Below are 21,254 nucleotides of genomic sequence, written 5' to 3'. Positions count from 1 at the left end.
GAGAGAGAGAGAGAAAGCAGGCACCGGTCACTCCGGAACCGGTCTAGGCACCCCGGAAGCGGCACCCAAAGAACGCCGGCCCGAAAGAGGAAGAGGAGAAGGTAGCACGGGGCGGAGCGGAGATCAGGACCCGTGGGGTGCTGGCCTTGCGCATGCGCCGAGGGCTGGGCGCGCCAGAACGGAGCGTCAGAGCCGGGCTGAGCATGCGTTGATGGAGGTGGTTGGCTTTAGCACGCATGCGGATGACGGAGGGGAGGAGGGCGGACGCTACGGTTCCGCCTTAGTGTGCGCGCGCTGCTTTGAGGCCCATGTGGGAGTGTAGCGAGGAGGGAGAGAGGGCGGCTCCGGAGATGGCAGGTTCGAGTCCCGCCTCTTCAGTGGCGTTGGCGGGATTCGGTGGGGTGGGGTGGGGCGGCGCGGCAGGGAGGAATTTCAGGGTCCTGGGCCGAGTAAGTGCTGAGAACACGGGAATGAATTAGACCTAGTGTGTGCGCTGTAAGACATAACGCTCTGTGGAGGGAGACAACTAGAGCAAATCACTGAAGGAAAGGGCCCAGGTCCGGTTTGACCTTGAAGGGCGGGAAAGGGTACTCCAGGTGGAGGGAAAGGTCCAGACTGTTTTGGACTCAGAATTCCCTCTGGGTGGGAGGTGAGGCCGCAGAGACGGGCTGGTCAGATCCTGAAGGCCTGGGAGACGGAGACTAGTGGCATAGGATTGTTCAGTCTCTCGCCCGCCGCGATGGGGGAGGAACCCAGGGATAGGGGTCGAAAATTCAAGAAGCCAGTGGCGCAGCCTTGTGCGCACCAGAGTCGGGGGTGAGGGGGAGAAATGCCCGGCCGAGGAGAGCGCATGCGCGCAGCGGTTTAGCTAGAGCCCGCGGTTACCACTGGGAGGGAAATAACCCCGGGGAGGAGAGAGAAGGGGCGTGTGTACAAACGTACATTCATATGTATATCGGTGAATGGGGGAATTTAACCATTTTTCATTTGCAATATTACTAAAAAAATTTTTTGTAATTTATAACTGAACAGGGGATACATGTACTTTCTGACAAAATTCAGGCAGCCACTAGGGTACACAAAGTCTACTCTGGTTCTCATATTCCATTCCTGAAGCACCGGCTCCCAGTTTCCTTCTGGAATGACTGTTTAAGCAAAGCACTGAGGATAAGAGCTTGAGCCTGGGTTCACACAAATGGCAGCTGACCTTGGCCACGTTCCTCAACCCTCTCTACCCCCGTTTCTAAAATGGAGATTGGCGGCACCTTATAATGTTCCTGGCAGAGTTAAATGGATGAAAGTACCCAGAATAGTGCTTGGTGCGTAGTAGCACTATGTGTTGTCATTATTTTGTGCTGCGCTCACCCCCCCCAAGCCTCATCCCTGCTGCCATTTCCTCAGTACCCGTGCCAGGTGGAACTGTTTCAACAGACTGCCACAGGCGCAGTGAAAACACCAGTCCACAGACTAAGTTGAGAGTCCTGTTGATGGATTCTCCGAAGGCTGTGAGTGTTAAGCAGAGACACGCATGATAGACCATGCCTCTTTGTGTCTGTCCGTGTTCCTGTTTAGCGGCTTCATCTCTGGTCATGCCCATTTTTCTCAACTAAAATGTTCAATCCCAGGTCACCCTCCATGCCAGTTTCACAACTCTGAGCAACCATCAGGTGGAAATGACTTTAAAAGGGGAAAGAAGGGGCCTGGCACTGACACTGGGCCCACTGTGTACCAGGCTGTTTTATATATGTCACCATAACTTTTCCCCTTCTCCATTTAACAGATGCAGAAAATAGCAGTCTGAAAGAGAATGTCCTTACTGAAGTCCCCTAGCCAGGAAGCAGCAGGGCCTGGATTGAAACGCAAGCCTGTCTCACCCTAGAGCAAGCCCACATTTTTTTCCCCTGGCGGCGGGCAGCCTGCCTAGTGGTGAGTCAGTGGTGCAGACAAGCACCCAGAAACCTGCCTTTTCTCCTTAGTGGCATGATTGTGTGGATGTGCCATGCCCTAACCATTTCCGTATTGATAAACATTTAAGCTGTTACTGAACTTTGGCTCTTACAAGCATTTGCTGTGGTTACTAACCTTGTACATCTGATTGCATGTGTGTGATAGGATTGTCAGTAATATCTTGTTTGAAGTGGAATTGCGGGGTCAAAGGGTCCACGCTTGGGAATGTTGAGAGCCATGGCCACTTGATGTATGTTATTCATTTCTCCGTTGACTTCGGTGTTCATTTTATTCATTCATATGTTGACTGAATTCTGGAACTCTAGTCAGCTGCCAGGCATGGCTGTAGGCTGGAGATCCTACAGGGAAATAGGCCAGAGCACCTGCCCTCTAGGAGCAGATATTCCAGTGAAGCAGATGATGTCAGGTAAAAGATGAGTGGAAGGATAAGTCAGGATAAGGAAATTTCGGGTGACGGAGGTCAGAGGTGGTCAGGGAAGGCTCTCTTGAGGAGATGACATTTGAGCAGAGTCCTGAACAAAGTTAAGGAACTGAACCGTATGAAGATGCTGAAAAGCCGTGGAAAGACCTGAGGAAGAAGCGGAGTGGAGCTGGTGTTCGAAGATTGTCAAGGTGACCAGAGTGGCTGGAGCAGAGCGAGGGGAAGAGAGAAAGCATTATTTAGGAATGAAGCTATCGAGAGGGGCCAGGTTACATAGGGTCTTGTAGGCCACGGGAAGTTACTTGCCGGGTGTAACAGGAAGCCGTTGGAGGGCTGTGAGCAAGGCCCGGCATGTTGAGATGTGTGTTTTATAAACATCTCTATAGTGAACACCCTGAATTAATGACTGTGGTTGCTTGTGGGGATGAAGGTTCTAGACAGATACGGAACAGAGCTGTGAGGACGAGTGTTGAAGACTTCTGCTTTTTTGAGCAATGTGACTGTTGTCTGTGCACAGAAAAGTTAAAGTATTAAAGCAGCACCAGTTGCTGTGAGGAGAATGGCCTGCAGCTGGGCAGGCGTGGACACAGGTGATGAGGAAGCCCATGTCCCTGCCTGGATAGGAGATGATGGTGACTCAGAAAGAGGGTTCTGTGAGAGGAACCATGAATCAGGGATGACTTAAAAGTTACCCTAAAGGTTTTGGGCTTGACCAACTGGATGAAGGGTGATGCTTTTTCACGAAGATGTGGAGGAGTCCTCTTGGTGGGAAATCGACAAGCTTTGAACCTGCTGACCCTGAGATGCTCGCTGGACATCGAGTAAGGGGCGGCAGTTAGGACAGAAGCCAGGGTTGTAGACTGAAAATTTTTTACTGACTTTTCATTGTGCAATTTTATTTTATTTATTTTCAATTTTTTAAAATGTTTTATTATTTGAGAGAGAGAGTGAGTGGGGGGAGTGGGCAGAGAGAGAGGGAGACACAGAAACTGGAGGAGGCTCCGAGCTGTCAGCACAGAGCCTGACTCTGTGGGGCTCAAACTCATGAACCACGAGATCTGACCTGAGCGGAAGTCAAACGCTTAACTGCCTGAGTCACCCAGGTGCCCCTCGGGCGTTTTTAAGGTGGGAGGAACTATAGCAGGTTTGTTTGCCATCAGCAGTGCTAGAGGGAAAATGGACATGGAGACTTAGGAACCTGTCCTCAAGCAGGTAATGGGGGTGGTGCTGACATTGTACAGGGGAGAGACGGTTTGGCCTTGAATCAAAGAGGGGCCAGCTCTTCCTGGTAAAAGAAAGTCATACCATCTGACATTCCCTCTGGATTGTGAAAACCGCTCTTGTTCCTTCTGTGTTGGCAGTTACTGTGCACAGCATAAAAGCTCAAGCAAGGTCTTTGGACTGCAGTCTGGTATTGATGTAAATGGTAGGGCTTCCTTTACAAACCATAATGAAGAACTGGATAGATGGTCGTGATGTTTGTTCTAAGTGGCTGGGGCCAGAGGGAGAGGACGGTGGTGGGCAGTTACAGCAAGGGATGCTGGGGAAGGATGGGGAGCCCCCTGGCAGGAGCAGCTGTGACACTGCGATTTATAATAATCTATGTGGTCTTTGCCCCTTTTCTGGCTCATAGCACCTAAAACCCTTGGAATTTTGTGCGGTGAGAGCAGAGGTGTCTTTTGTTATGTTAACGAGGTGGTTTTTGGAAAACACTTGGGTAACCTAAAGCTGGGGGCTTGTTGCCAGGGCCCCAACCTTGTAGAGGTTGAAACAGCCGGTCTGACCCTTGGCCTTCTGGAAAGGGAGAAGGGGTGGTTGGAGCTTGAATCAATTGCCAGTGGCCAATGATTTAATCAGTACTGACTTTGTAATGAAGCCTCCATCAAAACCCAAAAGGACCAAAAAAAAAACCCCAAAAAACCCCAAAAACCAAAACCCAAAAGGACAGGGTTGAGAGAACTTCCAGGTTTTAGGGCATGTGGAGATTTGGGGAGAGTGGGGCCCCTGGAGAAGGCCTGGTAGCTCCCACCCTTCCCCATACCTTGCCTGTATGTCTCATCCATCTTCCTGTTCCTGAGTTTTATTCTGGTTTGTAATAATTACTGATTTACAATAACCAGGAATCCAGTAAGTAAAATGTTTTTCTTGGAGTTCTGTGAGCTGCTATAGCAGATGACTTGAACTCAAGGGGGTGTTTGTTGGAACCTGTGCTCTGTAGCTGATTGGTCCAGAAGCACAGATGATAACCTGGACTTGCCACTGGCTTCTGAAGGTTGTGCGGGGGTGGGGGGTGCGGTCTTGTAGGACTGAGCTCTTAATCTCTGGAATCTGATGCTGTCTCCAGGAAGACAGTGTCAGAATTGAGTTGAAGTATAGGACATCCAGCTGGTGTCTGAATTGCTGGGGGGGGGGGGGGGGGGCCCCCGCGGGAGGGGGGGGGGGGGGGGTTAGCCGCGGGGGGGGGGGGGGAGGAGGCTGAAGGGGGTTGTGGAGCCTGAAGAGCCCCCAAGGTGAGGCCTGTGGGTGTATTAACACAGTGGAACACTATTCTGCAATGAAAAAGAGTGAGCGGCATGGATGGATCTCATAGCCACCGTGCAGACTCTAAGAAATCAGTCCACACTAGCATGTAGAGCAGGGCTGCTTTCAAAGTTGGGCAAAAGAGGTCAGGACGGTGGTTACTGGGGATGGAGTTGGGTATTGGCTGGGAGGAATATGAGAACCTTTAGAGGGCTGGAAACGTCTAGCTTGATCTGAGTGGTGGCTGCTCCGGTGAATAAATTGGTAAAAATTCAATGAGACTGCATTTAAAATGTATGTGTTTTAAAAACATAAAATAAAATATGTGTGATTTACGTAAAATGGATCTCCATAAAAGAAGAAATGAGCCGAGCCAAAAAGCTAGACTTTGACAGAAGGGCAGGTGGGAGCCACAAAAGTTTGAGCCAGGGCTAGGTCCAGGGACGTGTGAATGTTGGGAGAGTCCTCAGGGTCCCGGGATGCAGGTGCATGGAAGGAGAGAGGCCAGAATCTGCCTCAGCCTCAGCTCCTGACCGGCTTTCTAACTGCCACCCCTCTCTGGGCCCTCTTTTCCCCAACCAGCCCTCTCATGGGAGTGGAGGTAAAACAGGAGAGAAGCCCAGAGCATGTGAGACTGAGCTCCCTGGGGACAGACATCTGATTCGTGCCTGTGGCCCTACTAGCCCCTGATAGAAGTGCTGATTTTGTGAGGGGGAGTGCAGAAGCTGCCAGAAGGGGGGTCTCAGGACCCATGCCCCACATTGGGAAATGGGTGAAAGTAGCGGGGCAAATCCAAGATACTTGAGAACGGGATCGGGATCGCTCACGTGTCCTCTTAGTTTCTTAGTGAAAAGCCACTTCTAACCAGTTCCTGCCTTGTCACAGTGAAAACCACCTTAGCTGGAGGTGAGGAATTTGGGCCCCCCAGGAGTTCAGGGTTTTCATTCAGTGATATTCACTGAGGCCCTGCATGTGCCAGCCCTTGACATTGAAGACACGGTAGAGAACAGAAATGAAAATACGGTATTAATCATCCCTGAGCTTCTCAATGGGCCCGTTGGCTAAGTGCTGGGGCTCTGGAGCCAGGCTCCCTGGGTCAGAGCCCAGCTCCCCCTTCTCTACTGTGGCTTTGGGCAGGTTTCTTAAATCTCTCTCTGCCTCAGTTACTTTTTATGTAAAACGGGACCACACAATACCCACTTTGCCTCCTTTTTAGAGATTTTGTGCGGTCGTTTGGCAGGGGATCTGGCTGTAACACTGCAAGGAGGGCTTCCTGCAGGGGGAGGGTGTTGGAGATGTCTTCAGAGGTCCCATCCAGTTCCTGTCTCCTCTACTGCCAAGTGGGCTGGTGTCCAGAGGAAGGGCAATTCGTGGCAGTGGGTGGTGCAAGCCCCAGTTTAGCTCCCGGAGCCGAGGGATGAGGCTAACTATGGCTTTGCAGGGAAATCCAAAGATAGCTCAGGAGAGAAGGATGACTCCCAGCCGGGCTTCCCCGCAGAGCGAAGGAAGCGAGGGTGAATCAGCCTCTCAAAGTGGAATGGAGCCGTTGAGGGAAGTGATGGGAAGTGAAACCTCCAAGAGGTCCAAGGCCACTCGGCCTCTGACTCACCTCAGGCAGGGCAGAGGGAGGGCTCAGCCACAGGGCAGGGCAAGCTGGGTGTGAATCTGGGCCCTGTGGCCAGACCTCCAGCCTCTAGATGTGGCCCTTCCTGCAAGCTCAGTTTCTGTATCTCTACAACGGGGTGGGAAGGGTTTGGTCGAGGTGATTTACAGGAGGGAAGCACACAGTAGGGCCTCCAGAACTGCTAGCCCCTCCCCCTTTCCTGTCTGAGTCTTAAGCAGATAATGAAATGAGTATGTTGGGATAGTTTGGGGTTCTTGTTAGTCTCCTGACCGGTGAGTCGTCATCTAGGTCCTGGCGAGATGAGTAGGGGAGGGAGGGCGGCAGGAAAAAGAAAAAGAGCAGCCATGCACCACATCTGAAAAATCAATAGCGAAAATAAAAATGATGAACTGTCTCTCGTGTATCTGGTTCTTACTAAATGCCTGCCCGTCTGTGCCAGTCCCTGTTTTCATCTTCACAGCAGTTCCGTGGGAAGGTGGACCCATTCTAGAAGTGAGGTAAAATGTTCAGAGAGGTGAAGCCACTTGCCGAAAGTCACACAGGTAGTGGATGGCAGAGCTAGGCTTTGGACCCTGAACCAAATCCTGGAATTGAAGCCTTTGCTCTTAGCCTCAGATCTGTGGGGGTGGGGGTTATTGAGGACCCACAGACCTGGGAGGGCACTTAGAGGAGGGGTCTGTTTTATAGACAGGGAAACTAAGGTTCAGGCCAGACAGGGGCCTTCCACTGGATGACCTGCCTGTTGGGAGTGTACATATGTTCAGAAAGAAACAGCAACTTCTTCTGGCTTTGTTTAACATTTATTACAAAGTTAAGAGCAGAGACTGGTGAGTTGTGCCCCCCACCCGCCTTCTCCCCACCAGATACTCTGCAGCTCTGGAAAACTGTGTTCTCCTTGCTCTCCCGCCAGAGGGCGCTGCTTCTTCTCAGCCTCAGGCCTGGTTCCTTCAGCTCCCTTATCCAGCGGTAACTGAGGCATCGGCATCCCAGGATCCGGCTCAGTGGCCCCCCCCCCCCCCACCCCCGGTCCCCTCCTCCTCTGGGACCCAGAAGTCTCACCCCCCCAGGCACCTCCCTTTCTAACTGAAAGCTGGAGGTCATCCGTAGCAGCATAGTGAGGATGTTTTGTCGAGGGTATGTAGGGTAGTAGTGACCATTTTCCCGTTGGGGGTAGGGAGTGGGCGTGTGTGTGTGTGTGGCCACGGCCCTTCTCCTTGAGCCAGTGTCTCCTCCAGCAGCCTTCCGTGAGTGAGCCCATCCAAAGGTGGGGCCCCCTTCGGTCCTTGCACTCGAGGTGCTTTATTCGTAGGGCTGGGTCAGGAGTAGCAGGGACAATGTCCTCGACCTCAATCCTGGGGAAAGTAGCTTGGTTCTTCCTCCATGGGTCCTGGGGAGACAAATAGAGACATGGCTAGACAGGCAGGCCAGAAACCAGAGGGAGAGCAACAGCAGGGACACTGAGGTGGAGACAGACACCAGTGGACAGAGGAGGAAGGAAGAGGGTGGGTGTACCTGCCACCAAGAGACTGGGCATTTGCGCAGAGACTGAGAGCATGCCCAGAGACAGGCAGGCAGACCGACCAAGCAAAGAAAGAGGGAGGAGATATTGAGGGTCAGCAAAGAGAAGGACTATCTCCTTCCTTTCCTGCTAGTCCAGCCCCAAACTTGAGTCCTGTCTTCCAAACAGCAGAAGAGAAAGGGTAGCCTTGTCCCCAAGACCATCCCCTGCCCCTTAGCCCCATGGGGCGCTATCCACAGGCACCATTTCTCCAGGATGTTCTGCCTGAGTCCAGCCCCCTCACCAGCTACGTGGCCTCCTGGCTTGGTTCTGGAAGCTGCTGCGGCCCCAGGGCATTGCTAAGCAGCTCAGTCAGGGTGTCCAGCTTCCGGGCCAGTGCATCCATCCGCTTCTCCAGGGCCTGATGGGAGCTGCTCAGACCCAGCTGCAGGTCACACAGGATCATGTGCATCTGGGCAGAGCGGGTCAGAGGTAATCAGTGGGTGAGGTAGACTTCCCCTTATCCCAGCTACTTGGCTCAGTGCTTTCCCTACATGGTTTAAAACACTCTTTAAAAGCGCGGGGAGTGAGAATTCTGTTCCCATTTTTACAGCTATGTAAACAGGCCTAGAGCAGTTAAAATGACATGCCCAAGGCAGCACCTAGAATAAGGCTTAGTACGTAGAAGGTAGGTGCTCACTAAACATTTGTGGAATTGATGAATGACTTCAGAATGCACGTAGCTTTTTCATTACCTTCTCAGATGAGGATTCACAGCTTCATCCTTGAGGGTGTGTGAGCTTTCTGTGAGAATTCTTGAATTCTATGTTTTTTGGCCGGATAATCTTCAGAAATTATGACCTGCCAATTCTGGCAGATCTAGGCCACCACCTCCTCACTGAGACCTGCCATGCAGTTTAGGGGCCTGCATCTGTGACTGTGTTTACCATGGCATTGGCACCAAGGGTCACTGTTTGAATTGTCTCGGGCTAATGAGAAAAAGCAAAGGCCACCGGATAAGCAAAAGGCGCTGTGAGCCAAGCCAAGGGATGTGACATCACCACCCCAATCACTGGCCGAATCAGGTGGCCCCAGCAGAAGAATGGCAAGTGGAGTCTGCCTTGGCCAGGCCAGCGTGCCCAGGGCAGAAGCACCCGTGGCCCTGGGCCCCTCTTTACAATCACAGCAGAGACTGACTTCCCTGAAATGATGGCATCGGTCTGTGTCCGTGTTAATTTGCATTTTATTGGTTTTGCCATGTATGTTTGAATTTGGCTCGTATGTTTGCTTTGGTTTCATTGTTGTCTAAGAGAGAAGGAATGTTATCTGTCCACATGTAACATGACAATAAAAATGATTTAAAACTAAATGCTGGAGTTCTTACACGATTTAAGTTTAAAAGGGATCTGTCCCCTACATGAGTTTAAGAAACTACTGAATCATTCACTCAACCACAAACCTTTGTCAAGTGCGTGTGTGTGCCAGACCCCTGCCGGTGTTCTGTATGCCGGGACCAGATTTCCCTACCAGTGCCGTGGCCCCGAACTCCCTTTTCTTCCAGACCCCTCCCACCGGGCCCTGGTACCTTGGAGATGTCCACCATGGAGTTCACTTGCTCCCGGAGCTTTCTGTGTTTCAGCCGCACCTGGCGGAACCTGTGGGAAGAGGTGCGAGGTTAGAAGTGACCCTTGCTCAGGGATGGATAAGGGGAGAAGAGACTCACAGAGACACGGAGCAGTGGGGAAGGGTTTCCAGAGAGCTGCACCCATGAGCCCATCTTCCAGGTAGAGACCCAGGTATCCTGACCCACATGTGGAGTGGCACGGACCCACAGACACTGAGACGTGCAAGATGAATCATCAGAGTCACTATGAGGTCTAGGTGGACATCGGTGAGACCGCACATGTGTGTCCTGACCCGGGCACGCACTCACGCTCGCTCACACACACTATGCAGAATGGAGGAGATGTGCACAGAGAGGCCCTCACCTGTTGATGGCAGCCAGCAGCCTGCGCTGGTGCCTTCGGGCAGCTCCACGCTCCTTCCTCCGTGTGTGTTTATAGAACATCCAGGCCTCTTGCAGCACTCGGGCAGCTGATTCCTTCATCTGAGGGTGGGCACGGTGTCAGCGGAGACACCCCTAGGGCTCTGGGAAAGGGGCTGGGGCCTGGACTCCCTGGTCTGAGGGAAGGGAGGGTTGGAGGCTGGGGCAGGAGGAGATGGGTAGGGACTCCTGGGTCTGAGGGAGGCGTGTGCTGTGGGTGCCATGTGCCCATCCTCACCTCTTTGGCATATTGGATGTCCATCATGAAGTTGTGCACGTGCTTCTCTGCTTTATTAAACTCCAGCTTCCGGGCCACCACGGCCACCAGCAGGGCTGTGCAGCAGACCCCCTGTGGGCACAGCAGACGCGATGACAGGAGGCCTCTGGGGCTCCTGTGCCACCAAAGTCTCTCCTCGAACCCTCACAACAGCCACAGAAGGCAGGCAAGACCACCCCTAGTTGACAGGCGAGCGGGCCCAGGGAGAACCACAGTCCCACAGCTGTGAGGGGTAGAGCTTAGGATCACAAGTCACATGTCTGAGTCCCACTCGTGTGTAGCATTCATACCACCAGAACGTCCTCTTTCGTTAAGGGCGTGACTGGAGAAGGAGAGATTCTGGGTGAGGGGCAGTCCCCACCACTGCCTCCCCATTGCTCTCACCCAGTTGGCAATCAGATCACTGAGGGTATCCCTCAACCTCCTCCCACCCCTGTGGCTCCTGCCCACTCCTGGCCACATCCCTTCCCTCCTGGACCATCTCCAGCCTCCCCTCTCCTGACCTTGACCTCAGGGAGATCTAACAATTATGACCCTGCCCCCTTACCCTAATCTAGGCTCCCCCTGCCCCAAACTTCTTAGCCTGGCTTTCAGAGCCTTTCAAGGTCTAGGCTTTGCCTCCAGACAACTCAGCCTGGCCTCATTGTGCCTCAGCTGCCTGAGCGCTTTGGTCCGTAGGCTTCTCCCTTCTCCCAAGGCCTCTGACCCATCAGCTGCTCAGTGGCACCTGCTGTTCTTCCTTACAATAAATTTTCTTCTGGAGCCTTCCTCTTCCCCAAGCTGTATCTCAGCTCACAAAACCTCTGAACAATTTACTTGTTGGCAAACATCGGTTCCCCGACTGCTTGTATTCAAAGCCCAGCTCTGAGCACGTTCCTTGATCTCTCAGTGTCTCACTTTCTTCCTGTGAAATGGGCACGCCCTCACAGTATGACCCTGTGGATTCCTTAAGTTAACACCTGGAAAGTGTTCAGAGCAGAGACTGGCACAGAGTATGTGCTCAGTAAAGTTGGCTATGATTATTCCATTATGCTGGCGAACCTCTCAGCCAGGAGTTGGGCTGTAAGCTCTAGTGCAAATTGCCTGATCTTTCTAGGTCTCTCCTTGACCAAGGTTTCTCCTTGTGTCAAATGAGGGAGGAGGTCCCAGGCAGCCCTGAGGGTTCCTGACCTTTTGGGAGTGTTTCCTTGGTTGAACCTCTACCCCTCTTTGCTGGTCCCAAAGACTCACCCCTGGGGAGGGGATCACACTTAACTATCACCCCATCCATCACCAGTGGGCCCAGGGCTTAGAGATGCAGCATGTCCTTTCTGAGACAATATCAGGGCTGGGGGCTGGCAGCCCAAGTCCCTGAGGGTGGGAGGAGCCATATCTCATGAGGAGGTGAAGGCCAAGGCCTTGAGTGTTGGGTCCTGGATGGGGCTAGGGACCAGGTGGGGGGAACTAGATGCCTGGGTCTATGAAAGAAAGCTGGTAGATGTCAGGATTCAGGAGGAGGCTAGCTCTGGGGACCCTTTGCCTCATCCTTGAGAACAGAGGAGCTAGGGTGGGGACAGCTGGATGCTTGGGACTAGTTAACAAATAACAGCTCTCACCCCCACCCCCTAACCCATATACTGAACGTTTCCTACGTGCTCGGTGCTGTCTGACACCCTTTATGTGGTTTAATTAATTTAATCTCAGGAACCCCATGAGGAATATGCTAATATCAGCATGTTCATTTTATAGATGAAGAAACTAGGAGATTATAAGGCTTGATCCCTGCTTTGAAGTGGCAGAAACAGGATTTGAACCCAGGCAGCCTGACCCTACAGGCATGCTTTTGATGAATCTATAGCCTTAATGGAGGCTGGAGACTGGGTTCCTGAATCCTGGAGGAGCCTAGCACTGGGAAATCAGGTGTCTGTGTCCTAGACAGTTGAGAGGGTAGGGGTGTGAGGGGCAGGGTGCCTGAGCCTTCATGAGGCTCAGGGCTGGATTCCTGGATTCCGGAAGGAAATAGGGCTGGGAAGTCAGGGGCCTATTTTCTTGAGGACAGTGAAGCCTAGGGTCCTAGGTTCCAAAGAGAGCAAGGACGTATGGGATGGATTCCTGGGTTTTGTAAGGAAATGGGGCAGTGGGTGTCCAGACACCCAAGTTTCTCGGGAGTGTCCTTGAATGCCTTTGTTGGCTCCATGATTTCTTGGGGCCCAGAGGATGAGCAATTTGGGACAGGGGTAGGGTCCCTGAGGAGGCTGTACTCACCATGACTCCAGTGCAGAGGCAGACAATCTTGCCCCACATGGTGCCTGGCACCACGTCCCCATAGCCAATGGTCAGGAATGTGATGGGGATCAGCCACAGTGTGTCCGAAAGGTGTCCGGTGGCATTAACAGCCTGCCTGTGGGGAAAGAGGAGTTAGTTCTGAAACCTCACCCCAGGGGTTTCCATGATGTCTGATACTCTCCTTCCTAACACACCTACAGTTCCCAGAAACAGAGAAAAAGTCAGTAAGTTCTGGGCTTTGGAGAGCCTGCCCGGCTTCCTCTCTGCTGTGTGAGCTGGGCAAGAGAGGCTCAGCCACTCTGGGCTATGGAATTTGAACCTGGATCCAACCAATTCCAAAGCCTGTTTGGTTTTAGCTAGGTTACCAGGACTGCTGCTTTCAGAGTGTATTGTTGGAGGGTTGAGAGAGGGAAGAAACCCAGCCCAAAGTCCACGTGTCCACCCTGACAGTGATCCCATCTACCCGGAGGAAGGGGAGCCTTTTTCTTAAAGAAAGAAAAAAAATTTACATATCTATATCTATCTATCTATCTATCTATCTATCTATCTATTTATGGTAATCTACACCAATGTGGGGCTCAAACTCACAACCCCAAGATCAAGAGTCTCATGCTCCACCTATAGAGCCAGCCAGGCACCCCAGGGGCCCCTTTTTCTAATGTCTACAAAGATGTTGTATGGCCTATGGGTGGCCCCATCAAGACTAAAAAGGCAGGACCCTGTCCTCCCTTCCCCTCACTTCACGGAAGGAGACATTTAGTTCCAGCCATGGAAGGGATTGAAGATCCTGATTTGTCTAACTCAAGCCCACAGACCACTTGCATCGGGGTCAGCAGGGAAAGCTTCATTCATGATGCCCCTAGACCCATCACAGCCACTACTCTCTGGAGGCAGGGACTGAATTTACACTGTTAATTCCCACTCCCTTCATCCAGAAGGACATTCAAGTTTGAGGACTTCTGTCTTGGGATTTAGAAATTTGACCCCCTCCCCACCCTCCCATTTTTCAAATGAGAAACATGGTGGGAGGAAAACAGATTCTGCAAGATGAAGGAGTTGAAAATCATGAAAGATTAGAATTGCTGGGGAGACTTGAAAGACAGTGGGATTTGACACCCATTTTACAGATGAAGGAACAGAGGGTCAGAGAGGAAGGATCTAAAGCCAGTGCTTGTCATTCCCTGCCTCTTTTCAAGAATCCTTTGCCAGAGGTACTGAACCAGAGGTTCCCAAACTTGAGCAGGGATCAGAATCACCTGTTAAAACAGAGTGCTTGGCCCCACCCACCAGAGTTTTAATTTGGTAGGTCTGGGTAGAGCTTGAGAATTTGGATTTGCAGCAAGTTCCCAGGTGATGCTGCTGGTCCGGGAACCACACTTTAAGAAACACCGACTAAGATTACCTTCGCTTTCTTTATCTGTAAGAGAGAGAAACTGAGGCCCTGAAAGGCTACGGGCCCAGCATCCAGTCTGTCCAGCAGGCAGCCTGGAATCCTGTATCCATTCCCGGCAGGGAATTTCCTTCCAGAGCAGCCCCAAATCACCCCCTGTCCCAGGATCACAGGGAGTGCCCACAGAGCATCTCTGTGCTAATTCGGAAGAGGTATCACTGACCTCCAACCGGGCAGTGGCAACCCTTGGCCAGGCGCCAGAGACTGAATAGATGCCTGGAAACCTGAGACAGGGCAGGTGTGGGAGTGGGAAGGGAAGGGCTTGCTAGGGCCTGTGTGTGTCTGGGGAGACTGGAAGTGGTCAGTTGGTTCCTCCCACCCCAGTGGATGAGTGTGGACAAACAGCTTTCTCCTCCGCTTTGCCCCCAAGGGGCCCAAGCTGTACCGCCATCCAGGGAAGCTGTGGCTGTAAGCGGCTCCCTCGGATGCTCCAGGTACCCTGACCCTCCACCCCCAGTACCCTCACCTCTCGGCCACCGACAGCACCCAGGCGGTGGTGAGCCAGAGGCCAAGCGTGAGGCAGAGCAGCAGGCGACCGGGGTGCGTGTTCATGTACAGCTTGGCCACGAACCAGTGGCGGAAGCGGACCTGGTTGAGGGCGCCGATGCTGCGGTAGGACGCGTTGAGCAAGACGCCGCTGCGCAGGAGGACGGCGCGGGGCACCAGGTAGAGGCGCAGCAGCATGGCCAGCGACAGCAGCGCCTCCCCCTCATCCAGGAAGCCCGGCCAGGACTGCGTCGCCGCGGACCGGGACCCTAAACCCTGAGCGCACCGCGGACCCCGCACCGGCGCTGGGTGCAGAGCGCACACGGCCAGCTCCAGCACGATCTGCGCCGCCTGCCGCCCGGTCAGCGCCACGCGCCAGTCCCGGAGCCCGTTGTCGGTCATGAACAACTGCGGGGAGGGGACAGAGTGGGGAGGCAGGGGGTCACACGAAGGTCAAGAGGCCGCCTGCCTGTCTGCGTCTGCCTGCGTCCGAAGATAAGGGAGACGCGCCCACCGGGGCCGGGGCCCTGGGTGAGGGGGAAGGCGGGGAGGGAGGCAGCACAGGTCGGGCAGGTGGGACTGGGGAGGGTGGGGAAGGAGTGGGACAGGATCTGAGGAGGGCGTCTCTGCACCTTTTCCCACCCCCACCCCCAGTTTCAGCCCACTTCCAGAACTTTCTGTGTGCCCCACATTGTTCTATATATGGAAGATACAGGTGAGGAAAACAGAAACCCCTGCCTCCCTGGAGCTTACAGTTCACATCCACGGAGCCCTCTCCACCTCCTGCTTCTGGGGACACGGGTAGTAACTAACTGTAAACCGCACACCATTAGCAATGGCTATAGGTGACATTTTACAGGGCACTTTGGACGTGGCAGGCACTACTCTCTCTCCTTTCCATGTTATGACTCAGGGAATGCTCACAACACAGTGAGATTGAAAGCATTATGAGGCCCATTTTACAGATGCAGAAACTGAGGCCCAGGTCCCCCATGTGTAGCAGCACAGCTGAGCTATAAATCAAGGCCATTTCACCTTTTGAATGACTGCTGTTAATGATAATACGTACTTTTTACTGAGTGGGCATCACAGGGGGAATTATTACATATGGCCAATAACCCCCATTTTATAGGGTAAAGGGGGAAGGGATAGAGGCAACAGGATCCTGGGATGTGGGGGGTGGGATGAGGGGAGAGGGGTGGAGAGTTGAGTGTCTGGATGAGATATGAGATGGGAGGGGGGCGACGGGTGGAAAGATACCCCACCCACCCCCCACCGGGTCTAGAGGGTAATTGTCAGAGAGGTGGGGAGCTCAGGAGTAGGGAGGGACCTTCAGGCACAAAGCCTGGAATGGTGGGGCCTCAAGGATGGAGGACAGAGATCTGGGGGGGGGGGGCTGGGCCTGGAGTGGGGGTGCCTGGGGGTGAGAGTTCTCAGCACCCCAGGGCTGCAAATGGAGCACGGGACTGGGTTGCTCCAGGAGGCTCTGTCTGTCTGTGGTTATTCTCATCTCGGTGGGTGAGGCTGTGGACAAATCTTAGGGTGGAGAAACCTCATTACTCAGACCAGGAGGAGGAGTGTGGAAAGTGTGAGCCGACAGGGTGTGGTGGGGGCTGGGGGGGAGCAAGGAAGGGGCCCCCGGGGTGGGGCCCGCCCTACCTGGACCTCTTTGGCGTGAAATACCACGATAAGACAAAGAAGCAAGAAGGTGGAAATGCTGATCATGCATTTAACCAGGAACAGGTAGAGCGCCCACTGTTGGGAGGGATAGAAAATGGGGTAAGATTCCAGGCCCCCTCTACCTTCCTCCCCAATGCCATCCCTTCTCAGTTCCCAATTTCCTGGCCTCCTCCGCCCATCCCCCTGCCTGTCTCCCCCCCTTCCCCCCCCTCCCCCCACCAAAACCTGGTTCTACCTGATGTCTCGGTTTGGGGGAACTCTCAAAACCATCATAGGGTCCCCAGGGAGAGTGCCCTTTTCCTTCCCAGCCCGACAGCCTCCTCTTCAGCCACTCTCCCAGGACCCACACCTGAGGGGGGACCTTGCAATCCCTTTTAAATTCCCCCAACCCCTTCCCCATCAAAAAACTGTTCCTCAAGTGTGGGGTGGGGGTGGGGTCTAGAAACACACACCTGGCCTTTAGGAAGTTCCCCCCTCTTCCCTTCTCACACAGCTGGTCCTGCCCTAGAAAGCAACCTGCCCTAGAAGGTTCTACCGTCTTCTCTGTTCCCCCAAGGAGCCTAGAGATTATCTCTCAGTACCCAAGGGGTAAATGGCACCCCCCTCCATCCAGGGCACTGGGTCCCTGAGACCCCAGCCCCAGCTCTGAGGAAGGCCACTGAGTCCTGTCCCCTGCGTCTCCTTCCCATTGCTCTCTCTCCTGGCTCTAAGCCCAGGGCAGATCTGGCCGGAAGCACATGGCCTCCAGAAACCACGGAGAGATTTTTTTCCCCCCCTCTCTTTGTGTGGCAATACCTTGGAGAGATCTAGAATTCTTGAAGGAGGGATTTAGGCCGGACTGGGTTGCTGGATACCATAGCAGGAGTGGGGAGGGGTCCCCACCTGAGGAGTGTTGTTAGTGGGGAGGGGACCACCTGGGCTCCCACGCTGAGCTTAGCACCTACTTCCCCTCTCAGATGGCTGCTGGCTCCCCTGGGGCCAGGGCCCCACCTTCTGTGCAGGGGAAGAGGGCCAGTTTCCCGCCCCAGGGGGCCTGCCCCCCCACCCCTCCCAGAACAATGGTGCTGTTGTTCCTAGCCCTCCCCTACCCCTTCATCCTGCTAAGTCTCCCTAATTCCCTTGTCTCTTTCTTCAGTGTGTCTCAGACTCCAGTAGACACACCCCCTGCCCACACAGCACCCCACTTCTCTGGTGGCCCTCTCTCGTTGCCGGTTTCTCTTCCCCCAAATCCCTGACTCAGTCTCTGGGGATGCTTCTGCTTCTATCTCTATTTGTGTTTGAGGGCCTCTGTTTCTGCCAGGCTTTCCATCTCCCTGTGTGCAGCTCACTTGGGGAGCTCTCGCTGTCTCTCTGTGTGACTGTACTTCTGTCTCTCACTGCATCTCTGTCTCTGTCTCCTACCGCCTTTGTCTCTCTGTGTATCTCAGTCTCTCTGTGTCTCTGTCGCTCAGTGGCAGCCTCTCTGTGCCTCTCTCCGCCCCTCCCCCTGCTCATATCTCCATCTTGTTCCCTGCACCTGTTCTCCTCCAGCCCCTCCCTCCCCCAGCAGGTGTCCGGGGCCCTGCAAAATGAGCCCATAAGATTGAGATGGAGGTGGGGTGCAGGGATGGATGTTGTCAAGGCACAAGTGGAAAGGGGGCTGAGGAGGACCCTTAGGGCCACGTATCTGAACCCTCACCCCCAGTCTACAGATGGGGAGACTGAGGCTCAGAAAGCCACAGCACCTTCTCCAGAGTCCAACTGCCACAGGCAGCAGCCTGGCAGGCAGCAGAGGGAAGGAAGAAATGAGAGGTGAGAAGGTGGAGGGAGGGAGTGGGGTAGGAAAGACCCCCCTGTCCTTTCCCATCTGTGGAGCTCACGTCCTCACCTCCCCTGCTGGGCGGGGTGCTGAAGCGTGGGAGCGGCGGGTAGGCTCTGGCCATGCTTCCTGTTGGCATGGGCTTCGGTGGCCCCACCCCCTCTGTCCCCGCTGCCCTGGCCTCAGCTGCCCGGCCAGAGGAAGCCAGCCTGCTCTCACCCTGCATGTGGCTCCTGATCCCTTCGGAACTGCCCTCCTCCCCTGCCCCCAAATCCAAGCCTGAGCCTCCCTCCTCCAGGAATCACCCCAACCCGGTCCTCAAGTCAGTCCCCCCCAGCCAGCCCAGTTCCACATCCCTTACCCCAGACAGTTCTCCAACCCCTCCTTTCCGGTTAAGCAATTCTGTTCTGTCCTCAATCCACGGATCCTGACCCCTGTCCTCCATCTGCCCCATCACTGCCCAGACCCGGGCTGGAATGCGCCCAGAGCCTGCTCAGACCTGTCCTGGCCCCACCTGTCCTTTTCCTTCCTACTCACACTATCCTCGGTCGGGCCCCCTTCCCACAAAGGCGCTCTAAGCCTCGTTCTTCAGACCCAGAAGCTTGGGTTCCCAGCCTCCTCCCCTGGGACCTACGAGTCCAGGCTTCTGCACACCTACTTCTCCACTATGTCTCAGACTAAATAGCAGGTAGACTGTGGGGAGGTTGGGAATGACAGACATGCGGAGGGGCAGGGGTGGTTTTCTGTTTCCCACCCCCACCCCAGCCAGTTTCTTGGGCTCTCAGCCCTTTGCAGCCAAGCCACTAGGTAAAGGTTAGACTTTAGATAAGGACCAAGGAGCCGCCGCCTACTGGAAGAAGTTCGTTTTTCTCCCCACCCTCCCTTCACTGACCCTGAGGCTATCTCTCCTCTAATGGGCTCTTGGGAGACTGGAGGATCTGATCAGCCGCCCCCTGGCCTCCAGGGGTCCTGGACCTCCAGCTGTCCAATTGCAAACCTTCAAATACTGAGACACTGTGACCCCTCTTCCCTTCCTTTTGCAGAGAGAGCCCTGAGCATTTACCTCCCCTGGGCCCTAGGAGTCCGGCCCCCCCAGCCCCCTCCTCCCTCACACCCAGGAGTCTGGGACTTCCGCAGCCTCCTCAGACCCAGAAGCACAGACCCCCTCACCCCTCCTCCCTCAGACTTAGGGCTCCAGACCCTCAGCGGCTCCTCTCTCAGACCCAGGGGTCCAGGTCTCCTCGCTCCTCCTCCTTCAGGCCCAGGAGTCTCTCCCCCCAGCCCCTCCTCCCTCAGCCCCCAGCCTCCCAGGACCCAGGATAAGAGTTCCACTCACCGGGCACCCTCCAAACCATAGCATCTCCGCGTGCAGCACCATGAGTCCGATGCCAGTTCCCGCCAGTGCCAGTGCCCAGCCAGCCAGCCACTTCTCCTGCTCCAGCAGCCGCTTTCGCCGCTGTAGGGCCCCCAGGCCTGGCACCAGCTCCCCGCCCATGGCCCCTGCGGTCTTGGGGCTCAGCCAGCTTCCTGCCCAGGGTCCCCCACCTCGCAGCACACAAAGGGCAGCCACTGTGGCTTGCAGGTCCTCAGTCTGCTCTGCTCCTCGCTCTGGGGCTCTTGCTTTGAGGCACGGAGGGAGTCTGTGCCCTCTGGGGGTGGTGACGGTTGGGCAGGGCGGGGAGGGACTGGCGTGGCCCTTGGGCAGAGGGGAGGCTCCCCAACCTCCCTTCTCGGTCTAAGGAGGGACCGGGGTGTGTCTCGGGGCAGAGCAAGGAAGAGGCGTGCATCCACGTGGATAAAGACACATGCTTCTGGGACACAATAGGTTTTGTCACACACAACGGTCTGCGCCCTGTAACACACACCTTCACTCAGCCCCACCCAGACACCACAAGACGCGGGGTGATGAACCTTCACACACGGCATGGCCGGAGACGGAACCTAACACACATGGGCACACAACACAACCTACACCGAGTGACTCACAACTCCCGATGAGCTCTGAAACCCACAGCCACACCCAGACACCACACATGCGGTGTGACCCACGCCGGCACTCAGCGAGGCAGGCACTCTCCCGGGTCGCACGTGACCACCCAAATATTGTCCACACACAGGCACAAACATGACAATCAAAACGGATGCAACATTCTCCGACACAAATAGCCACACCCAGACCCCTGCACACGGTGCACGGCCACAGCTACATTAGCATAACACATACCAGTTTTCCCACAGACACACAATATGTATTGACTCAGTGACACCCAGATGCCACACTCAACACATCTATGTAAACAATGCGCTAGTAAGTGTCCCAAACATTCTACACCCGCGGAATGACACCCAATGTGTGCAGACACACCACGTTTAGGGACACACCTGTGGCTGTCCCCCAGCCCCAGCACAGAGAAAAATGCACACTGATCCACATCATAGCGCCTGGCGACCCGGGCGCACAGGCTCAGAATGATTTGCAGCACAGACAGACTGACTGTGCCACACAGTATACCCCGGGGCACAATGCCATTCAGATGCGTAGTTAGAACAACATGAATGGACCCAAGGAGAGACCTACACTGCACAGCGACACATAGAAAAAGCCCCAAACAGCACATGCCCAGAGTAAGACATCCTGCTCTATTTTGGTGCATCACGGAGGACAGAACCCAGAGCGGTGCCCCACGGGGGAGGGAGCCCCATGCAGCTGGGGCACAGTCTACCCGGACCATGACACCTAAATGCAACACGCAGAGTAGGGCATGCAGTATCTCCTCTGACTGACAAGCCACATCCGAACTACACCCACACACGGCCCGGTGCATGATGCACTCCAACACGCATGGCCACACCAACACACAAACACAACATACACAGAGTCCTACACGGACACAGAATGACACAAAGCACACCGACACAGTATTTCCCGGCACCATCTTTCACAAAACACCGTGCGTCGCAATAAAACAGCAGATGTGATCCACTGGCCCGGCCAACACCCGGGCCCGCAACGACAGCACGCACACCACCGGGGCGACGCCCTCCAGTGCAACAGAATACACAGCCACACAAACAGCACGCTCTGCGCGCGGGCACCCAGGCTGTGTTCATGGCGGGGAAAGGAGAGGCCCCCGCGATGGACACGCCTAGACATGACACACAGGGTTGCATCTCTGAATGACAGCTCACCATGACACACGCAAGCCCCATAACGAGACGCAAC

The 21,254-nt window shown here is 54.5% G+C and overlaps 1 protein-coding gene and 1 long non-coding RNA gene across 2 annotated transcripts; one reads left to right on the top strand and one right to left on the bottom strand.

Annotated features, from left to right (window-relative positions):
* The first annotated feature begins 13 nt into the window (after positions 1-13).
* On the top strand, positions 14-4,284 carry LOC125915258 (uncharacterized). Its single transcript, XR_007455614.1, has 2 exons — positions 14-101; positions 1,781-4,284. It is a non-coding gene; the product is annotated as an uncharacterized LOC125915258 (long non-coding RNA).
* Positions 4,285-7,568: 3,284 nt separating this feature from the next.
* Positions 7,569-19,943, bottom strand: KCNN4 (potassium calcium-activated channel subfamily N member 4). The gene is made up of 9 exons (XM_049620962.1): positions 19,368-19,943; positions 16,213-16,308; positions 14,534-14,961; positions 12,597-12,732; positions 10,314-10,424; positions 10,020-10,138; positions 9,617-9,686; positions 8,336-8,503; positions 7,569-7,920 (listed from the first exon to the last, which is right to left on the bottom strand). Exons 1-8 carry the CDS (start codon positions 19,524-19,526, stop codon positions 8,339-8,341), a joined length of 1,284 nt encoding a protein of 427 aa, XP_049476919.1. The 5' UTR covers positions 19,527-19,943; the 3' UTR covers positions 7,569-7,920; positions 8,336-8,338.
* Between the last annotated feature and the right edge of the window lie 1,311 nt (positions 19,944-21,254).

This window comes from Panthera uncia, assembly GCF_023721935.1.
Source record: "Panthera uncia isolate 11264 chromosome E2 unlocalized genomic scaffold, Puncia_PCG_1.0 HiC_scaffold_19, whole genome shotgun sequence".
NCBI lineage: Eukaryota > Metazoa > Chordata > Mammalia > Carnivora > Felidae > Panthera > Panthera uncia.
Note: the sequence above shows the minus strand (reverse complement) of the source record. Positions and strands in the feature narration are given on the sequence as shown.